Raw genomic sequence first — 22,448 nt, forward strand, 5'->3', positions numbered from 1 at the left:
TCTATTCTATTCATAATGTTTAAAAAAAAACCGGTAGTACAGTTAATAAAATATATTACAAACATGGAAAATAACTAATTGACAAAAATAATTTAAGTAGTTAATAAAGACACATTAAGGATGGCAGGGCAGGCAATGTGTCATAGCTGCAGCATGTGGGAACTCCTGGATGCCAAGAGGAAGGTGGTGGCATAGTGGTATTGCCACTGGACTAGTATTCCAGAAGTTCCAGGGTAATTCTCTGGGGACCCTGGTTCGAATCCCACCATGACAGATGGTGAAATTTTAATTCAATAAAAATTAAAAGTCTGATGATGACCACGATGGCCGTAAATACCCATCTAGTTCACTAATGTCCTATAGGGAAGGAAATCTGCTGCCCTACCTCGTCTGGCCTACATGTGACTCCAGACCCATAGCAATGCGGTTGACTCTTAAGGGATGGGCATCCCATGAATGAATAATACAAAAAAAAGTGATCCAAGGCAAACACATTTGCAGTAAGTGTTTGTGGCTCGAGGAACTTCAGCTCAGAGTCATTGAGCTGGAAGCCAAGCTGCAGATGCTGCAAAACATCATGAAGGGAGGAAGTTACCTGGATATTTATATCAGGAGGCAGTCACACCTCATAGGGTAGGATCTTCTGATTTGGTCAATGGTCAGGGACAGGAGAGTGTGACTGCGAGTGAGGTAGGTAAGGGGACCCTGACAGCAGGAGACTGGGAGCCTCAGCCTTTGCTTTTGTCCAACAGGACATCCTTTCAGCTTGTTTGGACTGCTAGATGGATGAACCATGGCACTGTGGTACAGGAAGCCATTCAAATTGGGGGAGCAAAACAGAACGTAGTGGTAAGAGGGGACAAGTATTTAGATGAGCTGGAAGTATTTAGGTGAGCATTTGAAATGCAATAGCATACAGGACTATGGGCCAAGTGCTGGAAAATGGGATTAGCACAGATAGGTGCTTGATGGCCGGCATGGACACGATGGGCCTGTTTCTGTGCTGTATAACTCTATGACTCTAATATAGTGAGAGGGACTGACTGTTCTCTGCAGCAGAGAGAAAGAATCTAGACAGCTTTGTTGCCTGCCCGGTGTCAGGGTTCAGGACATCTGCTCAGGGCTGGAGAGGAACTTGTAGCGGGAGGGTGAGAATCCAGACATTGTGGTCCATGTAGGTACCAACGACATAGGGAGAACTAGGAAAGAGGTTCCGCACAGTCAGTATGAGGAGCTAAGTACCAAATTAAGAAGCAGAACCTCAAAGATAATAATCTCTGGATTATTACCTGAGCCACAGGCAAATTTGCATAGGGCAAATAAGATTAGAGAAATTAAAGCATGGTTCAAAGGCTGGTGTGGGAGAAGTGGGTTCCGCTTCGTGAGGTACTGGCACCAGCATTGGAGAAAGTATGATCTGTACCACTGGGATGGTCTACATTTGAACCATGCTGGGACTGGTGTTCTGGTGAGCCACATAACTAGTGAGGTAGAGAGGGTTTTAAACTAAACAGTGGGGGCAAGGGGTCAAATTTGGGATGGTGTGGTAAATCAAAGAGTAGAGACAAAGCAAGAGAGAAAGATATTGATATGGGAAATTATACCCAGGCCGTGATAGAAAGGGACAGAGTATACAAAGCTAACAGTACATCAGCAGGTAAGGCTAGAAGTTACAAAAATTATAGAAGGACAAAACTAAAGGCTCTATATCTAGATGCATGTAGCATTCGTAACAAAACAGATGAACTCAGAGCGCAAATAGAAATGAGTAAGTAAGATCCAACAGCCATTATAGTGACATGGCTACAGGATGACACAGATTGGGACCTGAATATTGAGGGGTACATGACATTAGGAAGGACAGGAAGCGAGGAAAACGTGAAGGGGTGGCTCTGCTAATTAATGATGGTATTAACACAATAGAGAGGGATGACCCGAGTGCAGGAAACCAGGATGTAGAAATGGTTTGGGTAGAAATGAAAAGTGATAAAGGCAAGAAGTCACTTGTGGGAGTGGTGTACAAGCCTCCTAACAGTAACCACATGGTAGGGCAGAGTATAAAGGAAGAAATGGAGCTTGTCAGAAAGCTATAGCGATAATCATGGGGGATTTTACTCTACAGAAACAGGATAAATCAGATGGGAAAAGGTAGCCTAGATGAGGAGTTCATAAGAGTGCTTTAGGGATAGTTTCTTAGAACAGCACATTTTGGAGCCAGAGAACAGGCTATACTGGACCTGGTATTGTGCAACGAGACAGGATTAATTAATAAGCTCATCATGAAGGCACCCCTAGATAGCAGCGATCACAACATGATTGAACTTTACATTCAGCTTGAGGGAGAGAAGAATGGTTCCAAGACTAGTATTTTAAACTTAAATTGGAAACAATTACAAGGGCATGAAAGTAGAACTAGTTAAAGTGAACTGGCAAATGAAGTTAAGGGATAGTCAATAGAGGTTCAGTGGCAGACATTTAAAGGGATATTTCAGGATACTTAGAACAGATACATTCCAATGAGAAGGAAAAATTCCGAGGGGAGGATCCACCATCCGTGGTTAACTAAAAAAGTTTAAGATAGTATCAAACTTAAAGAAAAAGCATATAATCGTGCAAGGATTAGTGGCAGGTCAGACGACTAGACAGGATATGAAGAGCAGTAAAGAAAGACCAAAAGATTAATAAGCAAGGAAAAATTAGGGTACAAGAGAAAGCTAGCTAGAAATATAAAAATAGATATTTTTATCTATATAAATATTTAAATAAAAAGAGTTAACTAAGTGAGCATTGGCCCGTTAGACAGTGAGACTGGGGAATTAATAATGGAAAATAAGGAGATGGCAGATTAATTCAACAGGTAAATTGCATCAGCCTTCACTATAGACCATACAAGTAACATCCCAGAAATAGCTGTAAATCAGGAAATGGAAGAGAGAGAAGAACTCAGGAAAATTACAATCACCAGGGGAGGGGTACTTAGAAAATTGTTGGAGTTGCAGGTTGACAAATCCTCGGATCTTGATGGACTTCATCCTAGGGTCTTAAAAGTGACTAGTGAAATAGTTGATCAGCTGGTTTTAATTTTCCAAAATTTCCTAGATCCTGGAATGCTCCATTAAATTGGAAAATGGCAAATGTGGCTCTTTTGTTCAAAAAGGGAGACAGGAGTTTCCTCACAGGCCAGTTAGCTTAACATCTGTCATAGGGAAAATGTCAGAAGCTATTATTAAAGATGTTATAGCAGGGCACTTAGAAAAATTCAAGGCAATCAGGCAGAGTCAACATAGTTTTGTGAAAGGGAAATCATGCTTAACCAATTTATTGGAATTCTTTGAAGGAGTCGCATGTGCTGTGGATAAAGGGGAACCAGTGGATGTACTGTACTTTGATTTCCAGAAAGCATTTTATAAGGTGCCACATCAAAGGCTATTGCAGAAAATAAAAACTTCTGGTGCAGGGGTGACATATTAGCATGGATAGAAGATTGGCTAGCTAACAGGAAACTGTGCAGGCATAAATGGGTCTTTTTCTGGTTGGCAGAATCTAACGAGTCATGTGCCACAGGGATCAGTAATTTATATAAATGACTTGGATGAAGGGACCGAAGGTATAGTTGCTAAATTTGCTGATAACACACAGGTAGGTAGGAAAGTAAGTTGTGAAGACGACGTAAGGAGGCTACAAGGGGATATGGATAGGTTAAGAGAGAGGACAAAGATCTGGCAAATGGAGTATAATGTGGGCAAATGTGAAATTGTCCATTTTGGCAGGGAGAATAAAAAAGCATAGTATCTAAATGGTGAGAGATTGCAGAGCTCAGGTTCAGGGGGATCTGAGCATCCTAGTGCATGAATCACAAAAGGCTAGCATGCAGGTACAGCAAGTAATTAGGAAAAAAATAAAAGCAAAATACTGTGGATGCTAAGTAATTAGGAAAACTGTGGGGTTGGAATCCCCTGCAACTGGGCTGTATAAAACGTGAAGAAGAACCCCAAAACCCCCATAGACACAAGTACTGTGAACGAAAGCCCAGCCTCAAAAAAGACACACCGAGGCAGGCTACATTGTGGGGCAGGGGTTAATCTCAGACATTCCAACATCACAACAGAACTGATAATATTAAGAAGACTGGAATTTAAGACATCATCACAGCAGTGAACACAGGATAGCCACCACCATGTAATCTAATTAATAAATGAAGGAGGCCATTGTCACAACCAAATGGCCCAGACAACATCCATTCACTCCTGTCACAGAAGGAGAGAAACCTTTCACATAAAGAACAGCTTTGGAGCCAGCGAAACCTCACCTTGGTGGGATTCATTGTTTTCAATTGTGGAAACAACATCAGCACTGAGTTGGTTTGTCTGGAACAGATTTGGAGGATCAAACAAGGTGCTAAGCATTAACCATCCAGTAGGATGGCCTTGGGAAATGTGTTCATGATATTTCGATAAGGATCATCATAAAAAGGACAAGAGTGAAAGTTTTGAGCTGCAGTCAAGGGGGTGCGGTGTGCCTCAGGAAGGGTCAACCTGACTCACAGAACGACAGTTCTCACCGGAAGGACAAGCCGCGTTGGGGATTGTAAGTCTTTTCAGCCACATCGTGGCGATGCTGGCCTGAAGGTTTTGGGCTGCAGTCGAAAGAAGGATCGAGTTTGGTCACCTTGGCTCAGGCCTACAGTCAACACCGGACAGACCAGCCCTATTGGGCACTGTAAGTTTCAGCCAAATTGTAGTCATATTGGTCTGAGGGTTTTGTGAAGGTTTGGGGTGAAAACTTGGGTGTTTTTTGCTGGTACCTTGTAACGTGTTTCAGCCATATCTTGGTGATATTGATCTGAGGGTTTTTTTTCTTAAGGTTTCAGGGCAGGACGTGGAGTTTTGCCTGTGTTTTGTAAGTTTTAACTGAGTCGTAGTGACTTTGTGTCGGGTATTGGGAATAGGTTGTTTTAAATTTTGGGTTTTGTGCTGTGAGGTTGTGGGTGATTCAATAAAGCAATTGTGAATTATGAGGAAATTTGTCTCGCTGGTCAGTCTGTTCAAGCCACACACTTGTAAATCTGGTGTCATGAACTTGAGTGTGGGGAGGGTCTCTGAGGGAAAAGGGGAACCCCTACAAATCTAATGGAATGTTATCATTAAGTGCGAGGGGAATTGATTACAAAAATAATGCTCTGAAGAATCACATGAATTCGAAATGTTAATTCTGTTTCTCTTTCCACAGATGCTGCCAGACCTGCAGAGCTTTCCCAGCATTTTCTGTTTTTGTTACAAAAGTAGCGAGGTTATGCTTCAGTTGTTTAGGACACCAGTGAGACCACATCTGGAGTACTGAGCACAGTATTGGTCTCCTTATTTAAGGAAGGATGTAAATGCATTAGAAGCAATTCAGAGAAGATTTACCAGTCTAATACCTGGAATGGGCAGTTTTTCTTATGAGGAAAGGGTGGACAGATTAGGATTGTATCCACTGGAATTTAGAAGAGTAAGGGGCGACTCGATTGAAACCTTTAAAATCCTGAGGGGTCTTGACAGGGTGGATGTGGAGAGGATGTTTCCTCTTATGGAAGAATCTAGAACTAGGCGTCACTGTTTCAATATAAGAGGTCGCCTAATTAAGACAGATGAGGAGAAATTTTTTCTCTCCATGGGTCATGAGCCTTTGGAACTTCCTTCCTCAAAAGGCGGTGGAAGCAGAGTCTTTGAATATCTTTAAGGTAGAGGTAAATAGATTCTTGATAAACAAGAGGGTGAAAAGTTATCGGCGTAGGTGGGAGGTTGCAATCAGATCAGCCATGATCTTATCGAATGGCGGAGCGGGCTCGAGGGGCCGAGTGGCCTACTCCTGCTCCTAATTCGTATGTTCGTATTACATTGACTGAAGTATCTTGTCCCTTTGATGAAACCTGAACAGTCAAGGTCACCAGGCAATTTAACAATACTTCACAACGCGACATGAGTGCAACAATAGGCAGAACTGGGTAAGGCTGTTCACAAGGCAACAAAGATCAGGACCACATAGAAAAATATAGAATCTCTAAGTGGAACGAATGAAGTAGGTTTATTTTCAATCGTCAGGGATCAGCGGCACTACCTTTGACACCAGCCCGGTATTACTGCACACTCAGCTATCATTTTGCTTAGGCTCCTGAGGTTGCCCTCCTTACCCAGTTCACGTGTGTAGCCAACCAGCCTCTTCAGTAAGTAATCTCCATTATTCCTGCACTCGTACACCTCGAGGTTATACCGTACTCCAGCCTGAAAAGTATCTGTGAAAAATATTGCAGATCATTAAAACAGTACAAAACTCATCACATATTTTAAAAGTTATACCTACCAGTAATGTAGCTTTCTGAAATTAGTATGGGGTGGTCTCAAGAGAGATGGACAGATTGTTTTAGTTATTAAAGATAAAAGGATATGGGGATAGTGCAGGAAAATGGCATTGAGGTAGAAGATGATCTTATTGAATGGTGGAGCAGGCTTGAGGGGTCGAATGGCCTACTTCTGTTCTTAATTCCTATGCTCCTACAAACCCCAATGTCAGAGGGATTGGGTTATGACAAAGAGATATAAAAATCTGGGGCTCTTCAGTCTTAACAAGTGGCAAATAAGAGGGAACCTTGCAGATGTGGTACTATGTAGAATAGAAAGGGTTCATTCCAAATATTTCTTCAAGCTAAATACAACTGCAAGCCACGTGGTCATCAGTTCAAATTGGCAAATGGTAAGGGATTGATATCGTGAAGGACCTTGAAACAGTGTTTAATATGGAGAACGGGGCAAAAAAACCTCTGCTGTTGTTAGGTGCTGGCTAAGTGCTATGGGGGAAAGCATGGGTTTGTATGGAGGCAGAATGGTCTCTCTCATCTATAATCTTTGTGACCTCGATTAACATGAATTTAATAAGGAAAGGAAATTGGGGCAGTGGGCTGGGGGAGAGGGTGCATGCCAGAGAGCGAGTCCATGCCAGCGAGAGAGAGATGATATGTATCCAGAGCAAACGAGACAAAGAGAAAGTGAGTGGGAGAGCTACAGACCATTCTGAAGCAAAATATTTTAAAATTAAAATATATCACCTGATTTTAATGCGACGTTTGTTACATTTGAAGGATATTTCTGCCAGTTTATAATACACACAGAGTCACCCAGAAATGGACACCACTGTACAGTGTATCCACAGCTCTCGGCCTGGTTCCTCTGCCAGGTCAAGTTGAATCCGTCCCCTACCCCACTGACTTTGACGTAGTCCAAATTTTCATCTGGAAAGGAAAGAGAAAAAGAATTTAGAGACTGCTCGTCTGCAAGGGAATGTAAACAAAGAGGATCTCATGGGGCAGTATGGTTATGATCACCCACCTACACTATGGAGCTCATTGCATGTGCCAGTGTTCGCAGACTATAAAGGAAAGACTTATATAGCATCTTTCACAACCAAAGGTGTACTTTTAAAGTGCAATCACTGCTAATGTAGGAACTTGCTACGCAAACTTATTAGGTCAACAACCTGAAATGTGAACTCCCTTGTCATTCCAAATCATTCCATGGATTTTTCCTCAACTCCCCATGTCCAGCTTTTTGTTTCAGGCCCAGTTTTAAACTTGGCCTCTTTCTTTTACTCTATCCAACCCTAGCAGCATCTCTGAATGAAACGGGGTGGAATGTACACAAGGGTTTGCTCTTCAGTTACTTTGATTAAAATGCTTAGTAGCACAACAAAGAGCATTCATCTGTGACACTGGCTGAACCTGAGTTAGGGGCATTGCTTGACTGACAACCCCTCGCAGGTTTCTGTGCCCTCTCCTGTTACCATGTACATCAATCTGAACAACGAACATGGAAATTTCCAAGACAATTGATTAAAATAACCCTTTCCAGCTGAGGTTAATGGACGGTCATCAGGGGCAGGAATCTTGGCCAATTTCTTTCCATTTAACAGACCGGCAAGATGACCAACAGACACAAACCAACAGCATAATGACCAGGAATTGAATCGGGAAACCTGTGGCTTGAATTTGGCAGTGCCTTCAGCATCACCAGTAACAAAATAAATCAATGTTGCTTTTATTTTATTCATACTCGGAGACGTGGGCCTCACAGGCAAAGACAGTATTCACTGCCCATCCTTAGTTACCCTGAGAAGGTGGTAGGCAGTATGCTCTTCTTCAACTGAGTAACTGTTTAGGGTCATTTCAGAAAACAGATTCGACCACATCACTGTGGGACTGAAGTTACATTTAGGTCAGACCAGCCAAAGACAGCAGGTTTCCTTCCTTAAATGACATTAATCAATCAGGTTTTTACAACAATCTAACAGGTTCACGGTCACTTATACTGACACCAACTTTATAATTCCAGTTTTAAAACGGAAATCAAATTTTCAAACCAGCATGGTGGGATCTGAACTCGTGTTCATTGGATTGTTAGTCCAGGCCTCCCAGTCCAGTAACTTAATTACAAAATGAACAGAATTAGATGTCACAAGAATTTATATGGTTAATGTGCTACTTCAAGCTTTCTCCACCAAAGACTACTTAATAAGCAACTTGTTGACTTGTCTCAGTAATTGATAAACACAAGTGTATGGTAAGTTTCTGGGCAACGCACTTGTATTATAGTCATTGCCTTCCCCTCTCCCAGCCCGTGCAAGAAAGGAGGGGAATGAAAAAAAGGTCCAGGGATTCAGGCTGACAGTCAGAATCAGCCAAGATTGCAAAGGCACTCTTGTCAGGTTTGAGATGCAGGGAGCTGAGAGGCAGTCGGGTTTTAAAATGGAAAGCGGTGAGGGCTCTCACCAAGTCGAAAAGTGTGAGCTGCTGGAGGAACACAGAAATAATAGTAAACCATTTAGCACTCACCACCCGAGTGTGGAAGGATCCTAATCACAGAGGGAGGTGATGTCCCGGCAATGTTTTGTGCTACAACAGTAATAATGTAGCCAGCTTGATCGAGCTGTATCTCTACGTTCAACATAGACGTCTCAATGGAACTTGACGAATTGCTTCCCACCTTTGTCCAAGTTATAGTATAGGATAAAACTGGACCATTCGCATCAGCAGCTGAAAGTGGCTGCAAGAGAAAGAGAGATTGAAGCAACTTAATTGACCACTGAAATTCTTTTGATCCCTAGGCAGAGTGTAAGAAAAAGCTTTTCCAGCTGATAGATGATCCCTCTCTCACTTTCATCTCCAACTTTTCTCTCGATCAGGAACTTCCTTGCTCCTATTTCATCAACCTTCGCTGTTACTCCATGAAAAAAGTTAATGATATTAATCAAGGATGATCTGCCATTTACAAACCTGTGCTGACTCTCCTGAATTAACTCAAACCTTTCCAAGTGCCTGTTACATTCTTTTCCCCTGATTATGGATTCCAAAATCTTACCCACCACTGACGCTAAACTGACTGGCCTGTAGTTGCTAGGAATGTCCTTGCATTCTCTCTTGAAAAAAGGGTGTCACATTTACCATTCTCCAGTCCTCTGGCATTTCCCCATAACCAGGGAGAGATTGAAAGATTAAGACAAGCCCATCTGCTATCTCCACTCCCACTTCCTTTCACAGCCTGGGATACAAGTCATCAGGACCAGGCGACTTATCTACTTATCTGCATAGGCAGTCCTTCCAGTACCTCCTTTCATATTACCCATTGCCTCTATTGTCTCCATTTCCATCGATATTTTGTCGGATTCCTCTTAACAGCCTTTCTACTTTATTTCAGATTTCCAGAATTGCAATATTTTGCTTTTGTATTAAAGCTAAGGAGGGATTTAATAGGGTTGCTGAAATTATGAAGGGTTTCAGTAGATTGGGAGAAACCATTTCCACTGGCAGGAGAACCTCTCATTCTTTTAAACTCCAATGGGTATCATAAGATAACCCCCTCATCCCAGGAAATCAGTAGAGTGAACCTTCTAATGCAATTTTATCCTTTTTCAAGGAGATCAAAACTGCACACAGTACTCCAGATGCAGTCTATTCTAAGGCCCTGTACAACTGCAGCAAAGCTTTCCTACTTGTATAGTTGATTGCCCTGCAATAATCGAATACATAACTGATTCTGGTGAAACATTAACTTTGAATCTCTCCACAGATGCTACCTGACCTGCCTATTATTTCCAACAGTTTCTGTTTTTACTCTCCTTAACCTTCTCTGCTCAAAGGGGAACAAACCCAGCTTCTCAAGTCTCTCCATTTAACGGAAACCCTCATCTCTGGTACCATGCTGGTAAATCTCTTCTCCATTCTCTTGGAGGCCTTCATGTCTATCCCAAAAGTATGGAATTTTTTCTCCCCCTCAATCTTGGTGATGTCTACTGCCAGGACTTTCAACTTGTATCTTAAAAATACCATGTCTGGTCCTTACCTTCCAGTAAAGAGTCACAATTCTGTCTGGCGTAATCCTTCTCCAGACATTCAGGCTGGCTGATGGAGCTGTAATTACAGGCATTTGTGAGGAAAAACAGACATAGGAGGGATAAAAGGTTTCACATTATAGTTTATCAACTTCCCAATATGGAATTGCCTTGTTACACTGTCAACAGTGCTTTATCCATAACTATTATACATAAAGAAGCAAGGGTATACTTTTCAATTTGCTGTTTAATTTCACCTAGATTGGGTTTTTGGCATAAATTCATAATACACTGGCTGAGGACACAAACTTCAAACTGCGACAGTACCACACCAGCAAAATGCAGACAAAACAGAAAGCAGTAAGTGCAATGTGGTATAAAACCATGACATTCCTGCTTACTGTGTCACACATTTCATCCCTGAAGTGACATACGCCTCTCAAGCATTTCCCTTGTGATTTATAACAGTAATTTCAACTGTGGATATGTCACTGCCCCTTATCACATGGCAGGATGTTCATAATCTCATATTCTGGATTAGTTTTTCTTCTTTTTCTCCACCCCAAAGAGTGTTTGATGGGGACAGTGTAGAGGGAGCTTTACTCTATGTCTAGCCCTGTGCTGTACCTGCCCTGGGAGTGTTTGATGGACAGTTTGATGGGAGCTTCACTCTGCGTATAACCCATGTTATGTCTGACCTTTTAGAGTTTGTTTCTGAGACTGGTTATCTGAAACAAAGTGTCCTATCCACAGCATTCACATCTCTGGTTTTACATGTCTCAGTTTTTATACTAGATTATCCTCCTCTTGGTTACTCACCAGCTTGCTCAGTTGTGAAATTTAGAAAATTGCTCCATTTACTCCACTTCCAGAAATGCTGTGAAGAATAACGAGCTCTAATGGAATATCCTGTATAGGGTCTTAAATTGTTCAATATTACTGTGTGCCGTGCATCCTTTGGTCCTCCAGTCACAGAGTAGTTATGCTGTAATACAAAAATAGATTAGACTAGAAGATGTCAATTATTCAGCAATAGCTCCAAGGAAAAAAGTCTGCTCTGCCATTGTGTGTAATAAGGGGCACACTTCTGGGAAGGGTTGCCAACAGCACTTGCGAGTCTTTGGCCTGAACTCCATAACCTTAGGTCAGGAGAATTGAAATGTTGGCACACAGCAAGAACCAAGCTCAGCTTCCTCCCTATATCTTGCCCATCTTCATCATATCCCTCCCCGATATGACCAAACCCTTGTCCATGCCTCCGTCACCTCAAGACCACCTTTTGCTGTATCTGGCATCCACCTCAACATTCCACTAGTCTTACCTCATTGGAAATACCATAGCCTGTGCATTTCCCTTTACAAAGTTTCTCATTTCCATCACCTCTGTCCTCTCCAGATTTGCACTAGCTGCCTGCCCCTGTAGGCTGACTTCAAAATTGTACTGCTTTCAAATGATTCCATGACCTCATCCCGCTCCATCATGATCACTTACCATGATCACTTGTTCTATCTATAATTCCCACATGTACCGTCTGATGTTCTAATATTCCTTTATAGATTGGTAGGAAGAACTCACCAAGCGTCCTTAGGCAGCACCTTCCAAATCCATGACTGCTACCATCTACAAGGACAAGGGCAGAAGACACATGGGAATACCACCACCTGGGAGTTCCCCTTCAAGCCACTCACCATCCTGACTTGGAAATATATCACTGTTCCTTCTCTGTCACTGGGTCAAAATCCTGGAACTCCCTGCCTAACAGCACTGTAGGTTCACCTAAACCACATGGACTGCAGCAGTTCAAGAAGGCAGCTCACCGCTATGTTCTCAAGAGCAATTAGGGCTGGGCAATAAATGTTGGCCCAACCATGGACACCCACATCCATGAATAAATTAAAAAAAAATCTTGGTTAGACGAACCTTGGAAGCCCTGTGAACAGTTCTGGTCTCTGTATTATAATGAGTGCTTAGAGGCACTGGAAAAACAGCAAAAATGATTTACTGTTTACTATATTTTCCTTTATTCTTTCATGGGATGTGGGTGTTACTGGCAAGGCCAGCATTTGTTGCTGATCTCCAACTGCCCTTGCACTGAGTGGCTTGCTAGGCCTTTTCAGAGGGCAGTTAAGAGTTAACCACCTTGCTGTCGGCCAGACCAGGTAAGGAAGACAGGTTTCCTTTCCTTAAAGACATTAGTGAACTAGATGGGTTTTTATGACAATCGATAAAAGTTTCATGTTCACTGTTACTGAGACTAGCTTTCAGTTCCGGATTTATTAATTGAATTCAAGTCCCACCAGCTGCCGTGGTGGGATTTGAATCAGTCCCCACAGCATTAGCCTGGACCTCTGGACTACTAGTCCAGTGACATCAGCACTATGCCACCATCTCTCCCACTGATGCATTATACTTATCAAGAAAGAGTGAACAGCCTAGGGCTCTTTTCTCTGGAGAACAGCCAAGGGCTTTTTTCTCTGGAGAAAAGACTGCAGGGTAACCTGATAGAGATCTTTAAGATTATGAAAGTATTCAATAGGGTAAACATGGAGAAGATGTTTCCACTGATAGGCAAGATCAAAACTAAGGTCATCAATCGGGAATTCAGGAGAAATTTCTTTCTCCAGAGGGGTTAGAATGTGCAACTCACTACCACATGGAGCAGCTGAGATGAAAAGCAAAGCTGCATTGAAGGGGAAGCTACATAAACAACAACTTATACTCATATAGCGCCTTTAACATAATGAAACATCCCAAGGTGCTTAACAGGAGCATTAGAAAACAAAGTATGACACCGAGACACAAGGAGATATCAGGTCAGATGGCCAAAAGCTTGGTCAAAGAGTTAGATTTTAAGGAGTGTCTTAAAGGAGGAAAGCAAGGTAGAGAGGCAGAGAGGTATAAGGAGGGAAGTTCAGGGCTTGGGGCCTAGATAACTGAAGATGTAACCACCAAATGTTGGGCAATTAAAATCAGGGATGCACAAGAGGCCAAAGTTAGAGGAGGACAGATATCTCAAGAGGGTTGTGGGGCTTAGGGGATTACAGAAATAGGGAGGGATGAGGCCATGGAGGGATTTGAAAACAAGGAAAGAACTTGACTGGGGGACAACGTAGGTCAGTGAGCACAGGGATGATAGGGAGATAAGACTTGGTGCAAGTTAAGCCATAGGCAGCAGAGTTTTGGATGACTTCAAGTTTACAGAGGGTAGAATGTGAGAGAGCAGTCAGGAGTGTGTTTGAATAGTCAAGTCTAGAGATAAAGGAGGAATGAATGAGGGTTTCAGTAGTAGGATGGGCTGAGATGGGACAAAATCAGGTGACGCTACAGAGGCAAAAATAGGCAGTCTTAATGATGGCATGAATATTAGAGGTCGGAAACTCATCTCAGGGTCAAATGTGACATTAAGGTTGCAAACGTTGTTGGGGTTTAGATGAAGAAGGGTGGGAGGAGGATAGTGCACCTGAGGAGGCTAAACACCAGATGGGCTGAATGTAATTACAGCACAAAACAGCCCAAAATATATACAGCACAAGACTACTATGTGGTATATTTTAAGTTTCTAGATGTTTATCTATTCCGTGTTTTGACGAAGGATTGCATTATCTTTCCTATCACTGATGTTAACCTGATTGGTCTACAGACCAATAAATATAGCATAAATGCCACATAACTTTGACGTCTGTTCCATCACTGGTATCCATTTTGTTATGAGATCCAGACTTGCCTCATCGTCAGGAGACTGGAAACTGCCTTGGGGGCTTTTGTGCATACGCAGACAAGGAACGGACTACGCATGCACAATCCAGCGTTTTGTAGTTCTTCGTGCGCCAATGTGTCTGCGCAAAAGAAAATGGAGCAGAAACCCAGAGTGCCATAACAGAGAAGAATCCTGGACAGGAGATGGTGCGGTCCCAAAAGAGGAATCCCAGCCAGGGGGAAAGGAGGAGGTTCCAGTTAGGAAGAAAGAGAGAGAAGCAGAGAAAAAGGCTCCCAGCAGAAGAAAGGCAGAAATGGGGGCTTGGGAGAAGCCCTGAAGATCTTAAGAAGGCAGCAGAAAGTTGGTGACACCGTTGGGGTAAAGGTTACCCTCTAGAGTAGTAGCATTCTGCTTGGCACAGCCGATGAGCTGAAGTTATGCTTGTAAGTTGGCGTTGGAGTGCAGACTCGGGGACTGAGGGGAACAGAGTCTTAGGAGATGAGGTTGAAACCCTGTGAGATGGGCAGTCGTTGAGGCCGTCCAAGTTGAAGCACCTTTTGGAGAGAGTTCCAAAGCGAGATCTTCGAAGGTGAAGACTGGAATCCCTCAAAAGAGGGACAAGAGTTTCAACAAGATTGATTAACTCACAGTATTTACTAACATCTGGATGGGTTGTTGAGAAATCTGTGGAATCTGTCTCAGTCAGTGTGAGTGAGAGTGGGGGGGGGGGCGGAGGAGGAGAATCAGTGAGATGGGGGGTGCTGGGGAAGGGGTTGGTATGAGTGGGGATAAGAGGGGACAGTCAGTGAGATGGGGGGCTGGGGAGGGGGTCGGTGTGAGTGCGGGGAGTCAGTGAGATGGGGGTGCTGGGGAGGGGGTTGGTGTGAGCCTGAGTGGGGGATGGGGGGGAAAGAGAGTCAGTGGGATGGGCCTACAAACTTGGTTTAAATTTAAGTCCTCTAGCAAATTTAATAGGCCAAATGGCCTGTTGAGCCTGCTGCACCATTCAATATAATCATTGCCATTTATTTTGCAGTGTGGTGTTTTCAATCACAGTTTGAGATTGAAAACACCACACAATTGTGTCATCACATTAATGATCTAGATAAAGGAACTGAGAGCATCCTGGCTAAGTTTGCAGATGACACAAAGATTGGTGGAGGGACAGGTAGTATTGAGGAGACGGAGAGGCTGCAGAAGGATTTGGACAGGTTAGGAGAATGGGCAAAGAAATGGCAGATGGAATACAACCTGGGGAAGTTTGATGTCATGCACTTTGGTAGGAAGAATAGAGGCATAGACTATTTTCTAAAATGGGGAGAGAATTCAGAAATCTGGAGTGCAAAGGGACTTGGGAGTCCGAGTCCGGGATTCTCTTAAGGTTAACTTGCAGGTTGAGTTGGTAGTTAGGAAGGCAAATGTTGGCATTTATTTCGAGAGGACTAGAATATAAAAGCAGGGATGTGATGCTGAGGCTTTATAAGGCTCTGGTCAGACCACATTTAGAATATTGAGAGCAATTTTGGGCCCCATATCTCAGGAAGGATGTGCTGGCCCTGGAGAGGGTCCAAAGGAGGTTCACGAGAACGATCCCAGGAATAAAAGGCTTAACACATGAGGAACGTTTGAGGACTCTGGGTCTATACTCAATGGAGTTGAGAAGGATGAGGGGGGATCTGATTGAAACTTACAGAATACTGAAAGGCCTGGATAGAGTGGACGTGGGCAAGATGTTTCCATTAGTAGGAGAGACTAGAACCCGAGGGTACAGCCTCAGAGTAAAGGGAAGACCTTTTAGAACAGAGATGAGGAGAAACTTCTTTAGCCAGAGTGGTGAATCTATGGAATTCATTGCCACAGAAGGCTGTGGAGGCCAGGTCATTGAGTGTATTTAAGATGGAGATAGATAGGTTCTTGATCGGTAAGGGGATCAAAGGTTACGGGGAGAAGGCGGGAGAATGGGGTTGAGAAACTTATCAGCCATGATTGAATGGCAGAGCAGACTCGATGGGCTGAATGGCCTAATTTCTGCTCCTATGTCTTATGGTCTTAGCCTGTTAATTCACATGTACCTCAAGTTAACCCTGAATGTAAAGTGTATACTGGACTTAGTGTGTGGCCCATAGCATCTCTCTCACCTTCAATGTGTGAATTGAACAAACCTGGTTTAAATGTAACTCCTCACAGCAAATTTAATAGGAGCCTGCAAGCTGATGAGGCTCTGTTAAGCTGTCAGTGTGCTCCTGTACTGTTCTGTTTTGCCAGGAGTGGAAAATGCCTGAACCTTTGTCCCAGTGTAACCTTTGCTGTTATGGCATGCGGGTGCATATTAATGAGTCTAACATTCTATTTCTAGAGGGATATAACTGAAAAGTCGGCAAGGTATACTAAACCTCTATGGAACCTTGGTTAGACCACGCTTAGAGTAATGAGTGCAGTTCTGGTTGCCATATCATAAAAAGGACATACAGGCACTGGAAAGGGTGCAGAGAAGATTTACAAGAATGCTAACAGAAATGCGTGGGTATACATATCAGGAAAGGATTGACAGATTGGGTCCCTTCTTTCTCGAAAAAAGGGGGCTGAGGGGTGACTGAAAAGAGGTCCTTAAAATTCTGAAAGGTTTTGATAGAATGGATAGAGAGAGAATGTTTCCTGTTGTGGGAAAGAGCATACCTAGAGACTATCAATTATAAGATAGTCACCAAGAAATCCCATTGGGAATTCAGAAGAAACTTCTTTACCCAAAGAGTGGTGAGAATGTGGAACTCGCTGCCAAAGGGAGTGGTTGAAGTGAATAATAACGATGTACTTAAAGACAAGCTGGACAAGCACAAGAGGGAGAAGGGAATAGATGGCTATGATGGTAGCTTTAGATGACGAAAGATGGGAGGAGGCTTGAGTGGAGCCAACACCAGCATGGACTGGCTGGGCCAAATGGCCTATTTCTAAACTGTATTTCCTCCGTAATCCTCCTCTGTAATCCTAGAAGATAGAAATTGTAAATTGTTTTTCTTTCTGACCTTATATAGTAAGGTTTATTTTTGTTTTTTTCAAAACCAGTGAAATCTTGCGGCTTTATTCTCTTATCAAATGTCTTGGATCTCACACATCATCTACTTTAAGCTGGAAGTTATTGATCCCTAACCAGATCTTACCAAAACCTTGAGGGTCTGGTTCAGGATCATAACACCTTATTTAGCCACTTCAATCCTACCATCCTGAAACATCTCCCAATCTGGCTCCTTATTTTCAAAGATGTTCTCAACACCCTCTTAATAATGGAAATACCATTCTGCATTATTTAATCACCTCCACTTAACTGAGTAAAATAGGTTTGCGTCACATTACCATTTAGCCACTACACAAGAACATAAGAAATAGGAGCAGGAGTAGACCAAATGGCCTGTCGAGCCTGCTGCGCCATTCAATATAATCATGGGCGATCCTGAGAATCAACTCCATTTTCCCACCCATACCCCTTAATTCCCTGAGACACCAAAAATCTGTCTGTCCCTGCCTTATATGTATTCAATGATGGAGCATCCACAACCCTCTGGGGAAGAGAATTCCAAAGATTCACAACCCTTCGAGTGAAGTAATTTCTCCTCATCTCAGTCCCGATTGACTTAAATCAAGGCAGCACTGTTTACACTCGCACAGAGGAAACGGTCACTTGGCAAAGGTCAGCAAGTCAGTTCCAGAAGAGTTAGTGACTTCAGCAAAGATTAAAAGGGGATCAAAACAAAATTAATGGCCAAGGTGTATTTACTTACTGATATGCTTCTCCCCGAATCATCTCTGATCACCATCTCACAAAGCAGCCCAACGCTCCTGTAGTTTACTTGATCTAACCAGGACACGATGACAGTGTTTGACGTTTTGGTTTCTTGCCTCAGCTGGTGAGGAGCAAAAGGGTGAACTGGAAGGAAGATTAAAAATCATCAACTTAACCCCTACAGACTTTGTTGTCAAACCTTATGGCAAAACAGAAAAGCTAATGGCACTGTTGAGGCCAAATAGAAAGCTGCAAAAGGACTGACCAATTTCAATTAAAGAAGCTTTGAGAACCACTGGAGTTTAATGGAAAGCCCACTAAGGATGATTTCATGAGATCAAGCTGTTGGGCTACATATATTCTTTGAGTCATAATGTTGTACATACTTAGATATTCTATTACCTACACCCTCAAAAAGAATAAACATTAAAGAAAAACACCCTCCATATGCTAGGCTGCACTTTTATGAACTTGTTTGCTTGCACACAAACAGGGGAGAGAGCACATCCTGAGTGGGACACAGCCAGAGTGGGTATTGGCAATTTGGTGCAAAGTGGGAATTCGGTGCATAGGGGACGAGGTGCTCTTTGCATTTTTTCCTTGCTATCCAACTTAAATGTTCAGAGCGTGGGTCTTGCTCTGCTGCAGCAGTAGAGGCTACAAGGGAAAGGAATCACTGGTAAGTAGTGGGTAAGGTATTTACTACTTTAATCGCTTATAGTTCAAGGTCTTTTTGTGGTTTAGAGTTTGTATATTCTACAGTAACGAGGATCAGGAAAGAAGGGCCCTAGAGTAATTGACTTAAAAGGTTTAATTTAAAGGGATAAGTCATGGCAGGAGCACTCAAAGCCGTGAGGTGCTCCTCGTGCTCCATGTGGGAAGCCAGGAACCTTTCCAGTGCCCGGGACCAGCATGTATGCAGGAAGTGTGTCCAGCCGCAGCTCCTGGAAGCTCGGGTTTCAGAGCTGGAACGGCGGCTGGGGACACTGTGGAGCATCCGCGAGTCTGAGAGCATCGTGGATAGCACATGTAGAGAGGTGGTCACGCCGAAGATGAAGGGACTTGAGGAAGGAAAGGAATGGGCGACTAGCCAGGCAGTCCAAGAGAAACAGGCAGGTAGTTCAGGAGACCCCTGGGGTCCCGCTCGCAAATCGGTATTCCGTTTTGGAGGCTGATTCCTCCAGGGAGTGCAGACAGAGCTAGGCTTCTGGCACCACAAGCAGCCTGTCTGTACAGGAGGGGAGGAAGGGAGGAAGAGCAATAGTAATAGGGGATTCTATAGTCAGGGGAACAGATAGGTGCTACTGTGGCCGTCAATGTGACTCCAGGATGCTATGTTGCCTCCCTGGTGCCAGGGTCCGGGATGTCACTGAACGGCTGCAGGGCATCCTGAAGGGAGAGGGTGATAAGGCAGAGGTCCTGGTACATGTTGGTATCAATGACATAGGTAGAAAGAGGGATGAGGTCTTGCAACAAGAATTCTGGGAGTTAGGCAGTAGACTAAAAAGCAAGCCCTCTCGGGTTGGAATCTCTGGATTACTCCCAGTGCCACGTGCTAGTGAGCTCAGAAATAGGAGAATAGCGCAGATGAATACGTAGCTTAAGAGTTGGTGTAGGAGGGAGGGTTTTAGATTTCTGGACCACTGGGGCCATTTCTGGGGAAAGTGAGACCTGTACAAGCGGGACGGTCTACATCTGAACCAGAGCGGGACTAACATCCTTGCGGGCGGGTTTGCTAGTGCTGTTTGGAGGAGTTTAAACTAATTCGGCAAGCAGGAGGGGACACAGAATGTTACCAGAATAGGGGCACATCATTATACAGTAAAACAATCAAGTCAGAGGGAGTACAGCTGCATTAAACTTCAAAGGAGTAAGGCAAGGCTGGATGCCAAGAGTATTACAGGTAAAACGGATGAGGTATTGACATGTGGAATTGTGATATAATAGGCATCACTGAGACGTGGTTGAGGGAGGAGCAGGATTGGCAGCTCAACATTCCAGGATATAGAATCTTCAGGCGAGACAGGGGAGCAGGTAAAAGAGGAGGAGGCGTTGCATTATTAGTTAAGGAGTTAGTTACTGCAGCAAGGAGAGATGATATCTTGGAGGGGGCATCGAATGAAGCTTTGTGGGTCGAGCTTAGGAATAAAAAAGGGGCAGCCACATTGTTAGGTGTTTATTATAGACCCCCAGATAGTCAGTGGGAAATTGAGGAGCAAATATGTGCACAATTTGTGGAGGTGTGTAAAAACAATAACAATAGGGTAATTATATTAGGTGATTTCAACTTTCCCAACATTAATTGGGATAGACATAGTGTTAAGGGCTTGGATGGAGTGGATTTCTTGAAATGTGTACAGAAGAACATTTTAGGGCAATGTGTAGGGGGTCCAACAAGGGACAATGCAGTGCTGGACCTAATTCTGGGGAATGAAGCCGGACAAGTGGCTGAGGTGGTGGTGGACGAGCATTTTAGCGACCACAACATGGTACAGTTTAAGTTTGTTTATGGACAAAGAAATAGACAAGTTACAAAAAAAATGTTTTGGATTGGGGGAGAGTGGGTTTTAGTAAAATAAGGCAGGGTCTGGCCAAGGTAGACTGGGAACAGTTACTTGTGGAGAAATCTACAGAGGTACAGTGGAGGGTGTTCAAAAAGGAAATGGGGAGGGTACAACATGTTCCCTCTAGGGTGATAGGAAGGAGTAACAAGCCCAGAGAACCATGGATGACCAGAGATATTCAGGTTACGATGAGAAGGAAAAGAGAGGCTTTTAGCAGGTACATGGGAAGCAGATCAGCGGAGGCATTAGTGGAGTACAGAAAGTGCAGGGTGGAGCTTAAGAAAGAAATTAGGAGAGGAAAGAGGGGATATGAGAAAGCTCTGGCTGGTAAAATTAGGGAAAATCCCAAGATATTCTATAAGTATATCAATGGGAAGGGGATCAGCAGGGAAAGAGTAGGGCCCATAAGGGACCAAGGGGGCAATCTATGGGTAGAGCCAGAGGACATCACTAGAGTTTTGAATGAATACTTCATGTCTGAAGGTATCAAACTCGGGGAGAGAGACTTAAGTTCTCAAGCAAAATGATAAAGGGAGTGACAAGGTGTTGGCAGGCTTAAAAGTGGACAAATCTCCAGGTCCGGATGATTTGTGTCCCAGACTGCTGAGGGAGGCAAAGGAGGAGGTCGCAGGGGCTCTGACCCAAATTATTAATTCCTCTCTGGCCACAGGGGAGGTTCCAGAGGACTGGAGAACAGCTAATGTGGTTCCGCTATTTAAGAAGGGTTGTAGAGATAAGCCAGGGAACTACAGGCCAGTGAGTCTCACGTCAGTGGTAGGGAAACTATTGGAGAAAATTCTGAAGGAGAGTATCTGTCTCCACTTGGAGAGGTAAGTGGTAGTCAGGGGTAGTCAGCATGGCTTTGTCAGAGGGAGGTCATGCCTAACAAATTTGATTGAATTTTTTGAGGAGGTGACTAGGTGTGTAGATGAGGGTAGTGCAGTTGATATAGTTTATATGGATTTCAGCAAAGCCTTTGACAAGGTCCCACATGGGAGACTTATAAAGAAGGCAGATGCACATGGGATACAGGGTAATTTGATAAGGTGGATCCAAAATTGGCTTAGTTGTAGGAGACAGAGGGTGATGACAGAAGGATGCTTTATTGACTGGAAGCCAGTGTCCAGTGGCGTACCACAGGGATCTGTGCTCGATCCCCTATTATTTGTCATTTATATAAACGACATAGATGACTATTTGGGGGGTAGGATTAGTAAGTTTGCGGATGACACAAAGATTGACCGGGTGGTTAACAGTGAGGTTGAGTGTTTTGGGCTACAGGAAGATATAGACGGGATGGTCAAATGGGCAGATAAGTGGCAGATGGAATTTAACCCTGGAAAGTGTGAGGTGATACACTTTGGAAAGAGTAATTTGACAAGGAAGTATTCAATGAATGGCATGACACTAGGAAGTTCTGAGGAACAAAGGGACCTTGGCGTTTGTGTCCATAGATCTCTGAAGGCAGAGGGGCATGTTAGTGGGGTGGTGAAAAAGGCATATGGGACACTTGCCTTTATCAATTGAGGCATAGATTACAAAAGTAGGGAGGTCACATAGGAGTTATATAGAACCTTGGTGAGGCCACTGCTGGAGTAATGTGTGCAGTTCTGGTTGCCACATTATAGGAAGGATTTGATTACACTGGAGGGGGTGCAGAGGAGATTCACCAGGATATTGCCTGGGATGAAATATTTAAGTTATGAAGAGAGGTTGGATAGACTTGGGTTGTTTTCGTTGGAGCAGAGAAGACTGAGGGACGACCTGATCGAGGTGTGCAAGATTATGAGGGGCCTGGACAGGGTGGATAGGAAGCAGCTGTTCCCCTTAGTTGAAGGGTCAGTCACAAGGAGACATAAGTTTGAGGTGAGGGGCAGGAGGTTTAGGGGGGAATGTGAGGAAAAACATTTTTACCCAGAGGGTGGTGACGGTCTGGAATGCACTGTCTGGGAGTGTGGTGGAGGCGGGTTGCCTCACATGCTATAAAAATTTCCTGGATGTGCACTTGGCACGTCATAACATTCAAGGCTATGGGCCAAGTGCTGGTAAA

The 22,448-nt window shown here is 43.6% G+C and overlaps 1 protein-coding gene across 7 annotated transcripts in view; it reads right to left on the reverse strand.

The window, feature by feature from the left end:
- lifra (LIF receptor subunit alpha a) overlaps positions 1 to 22,448 on the reverse strand; it is a 208,977-nt gene that overhangs the window by 19,226 nt on the left and 167,303 nt on the right. For all 7 annotated transcript variants that reach the window (XM_078560383.1, XM_078560393.1, XM_078560374.1 and 4 more), the window contains 6 exons: positions 17,833 to 17,978; positions 11,179 to 11,344; positions 10,371 to 10,438; positions 8,864 to 9,074; positions 7,085 to 7,267; positions 6,173 to 6,274 (listed from right to left, as the gene is read on the reverse strand). In XM_078560383.1, coding sequence (XP_078416509.1) covers positions 6,173 to 6,274; positions 7,085 to 7,267; positions 8,864 to 9,074; positions 10,371 to 10,438; positions 11,179 to 11,344; positions 17,833 to 17,978 — 876 coding nt within the window. The remainder of the gene's footprint in view (positions 1 to 6,172; positions 6,275 to 7,084; positions 7,268 to 8,863; positions 9,075 to 10,370; positions 10,439 to 11,178; positions 11,345 to 17,832; positions 17,979 to 22,448) is intronic.

The sequence above is a fragment of the Cetorhinus maximus genome, chromosome 2, assembly GCF_964194155.1.
Source record: "Cetorhinus maximus chromosome 2, sCetMax3.hap1.1, whole genome shotgun sequence".
In the NCBI taxonomy this organism is placed as follows: Eukaryota; Metazoa; Chordata; class Chondrichthyes; order Lamniformes; family Cetorhinidae; genus Cetorhinus; species Cetorhinus maximus.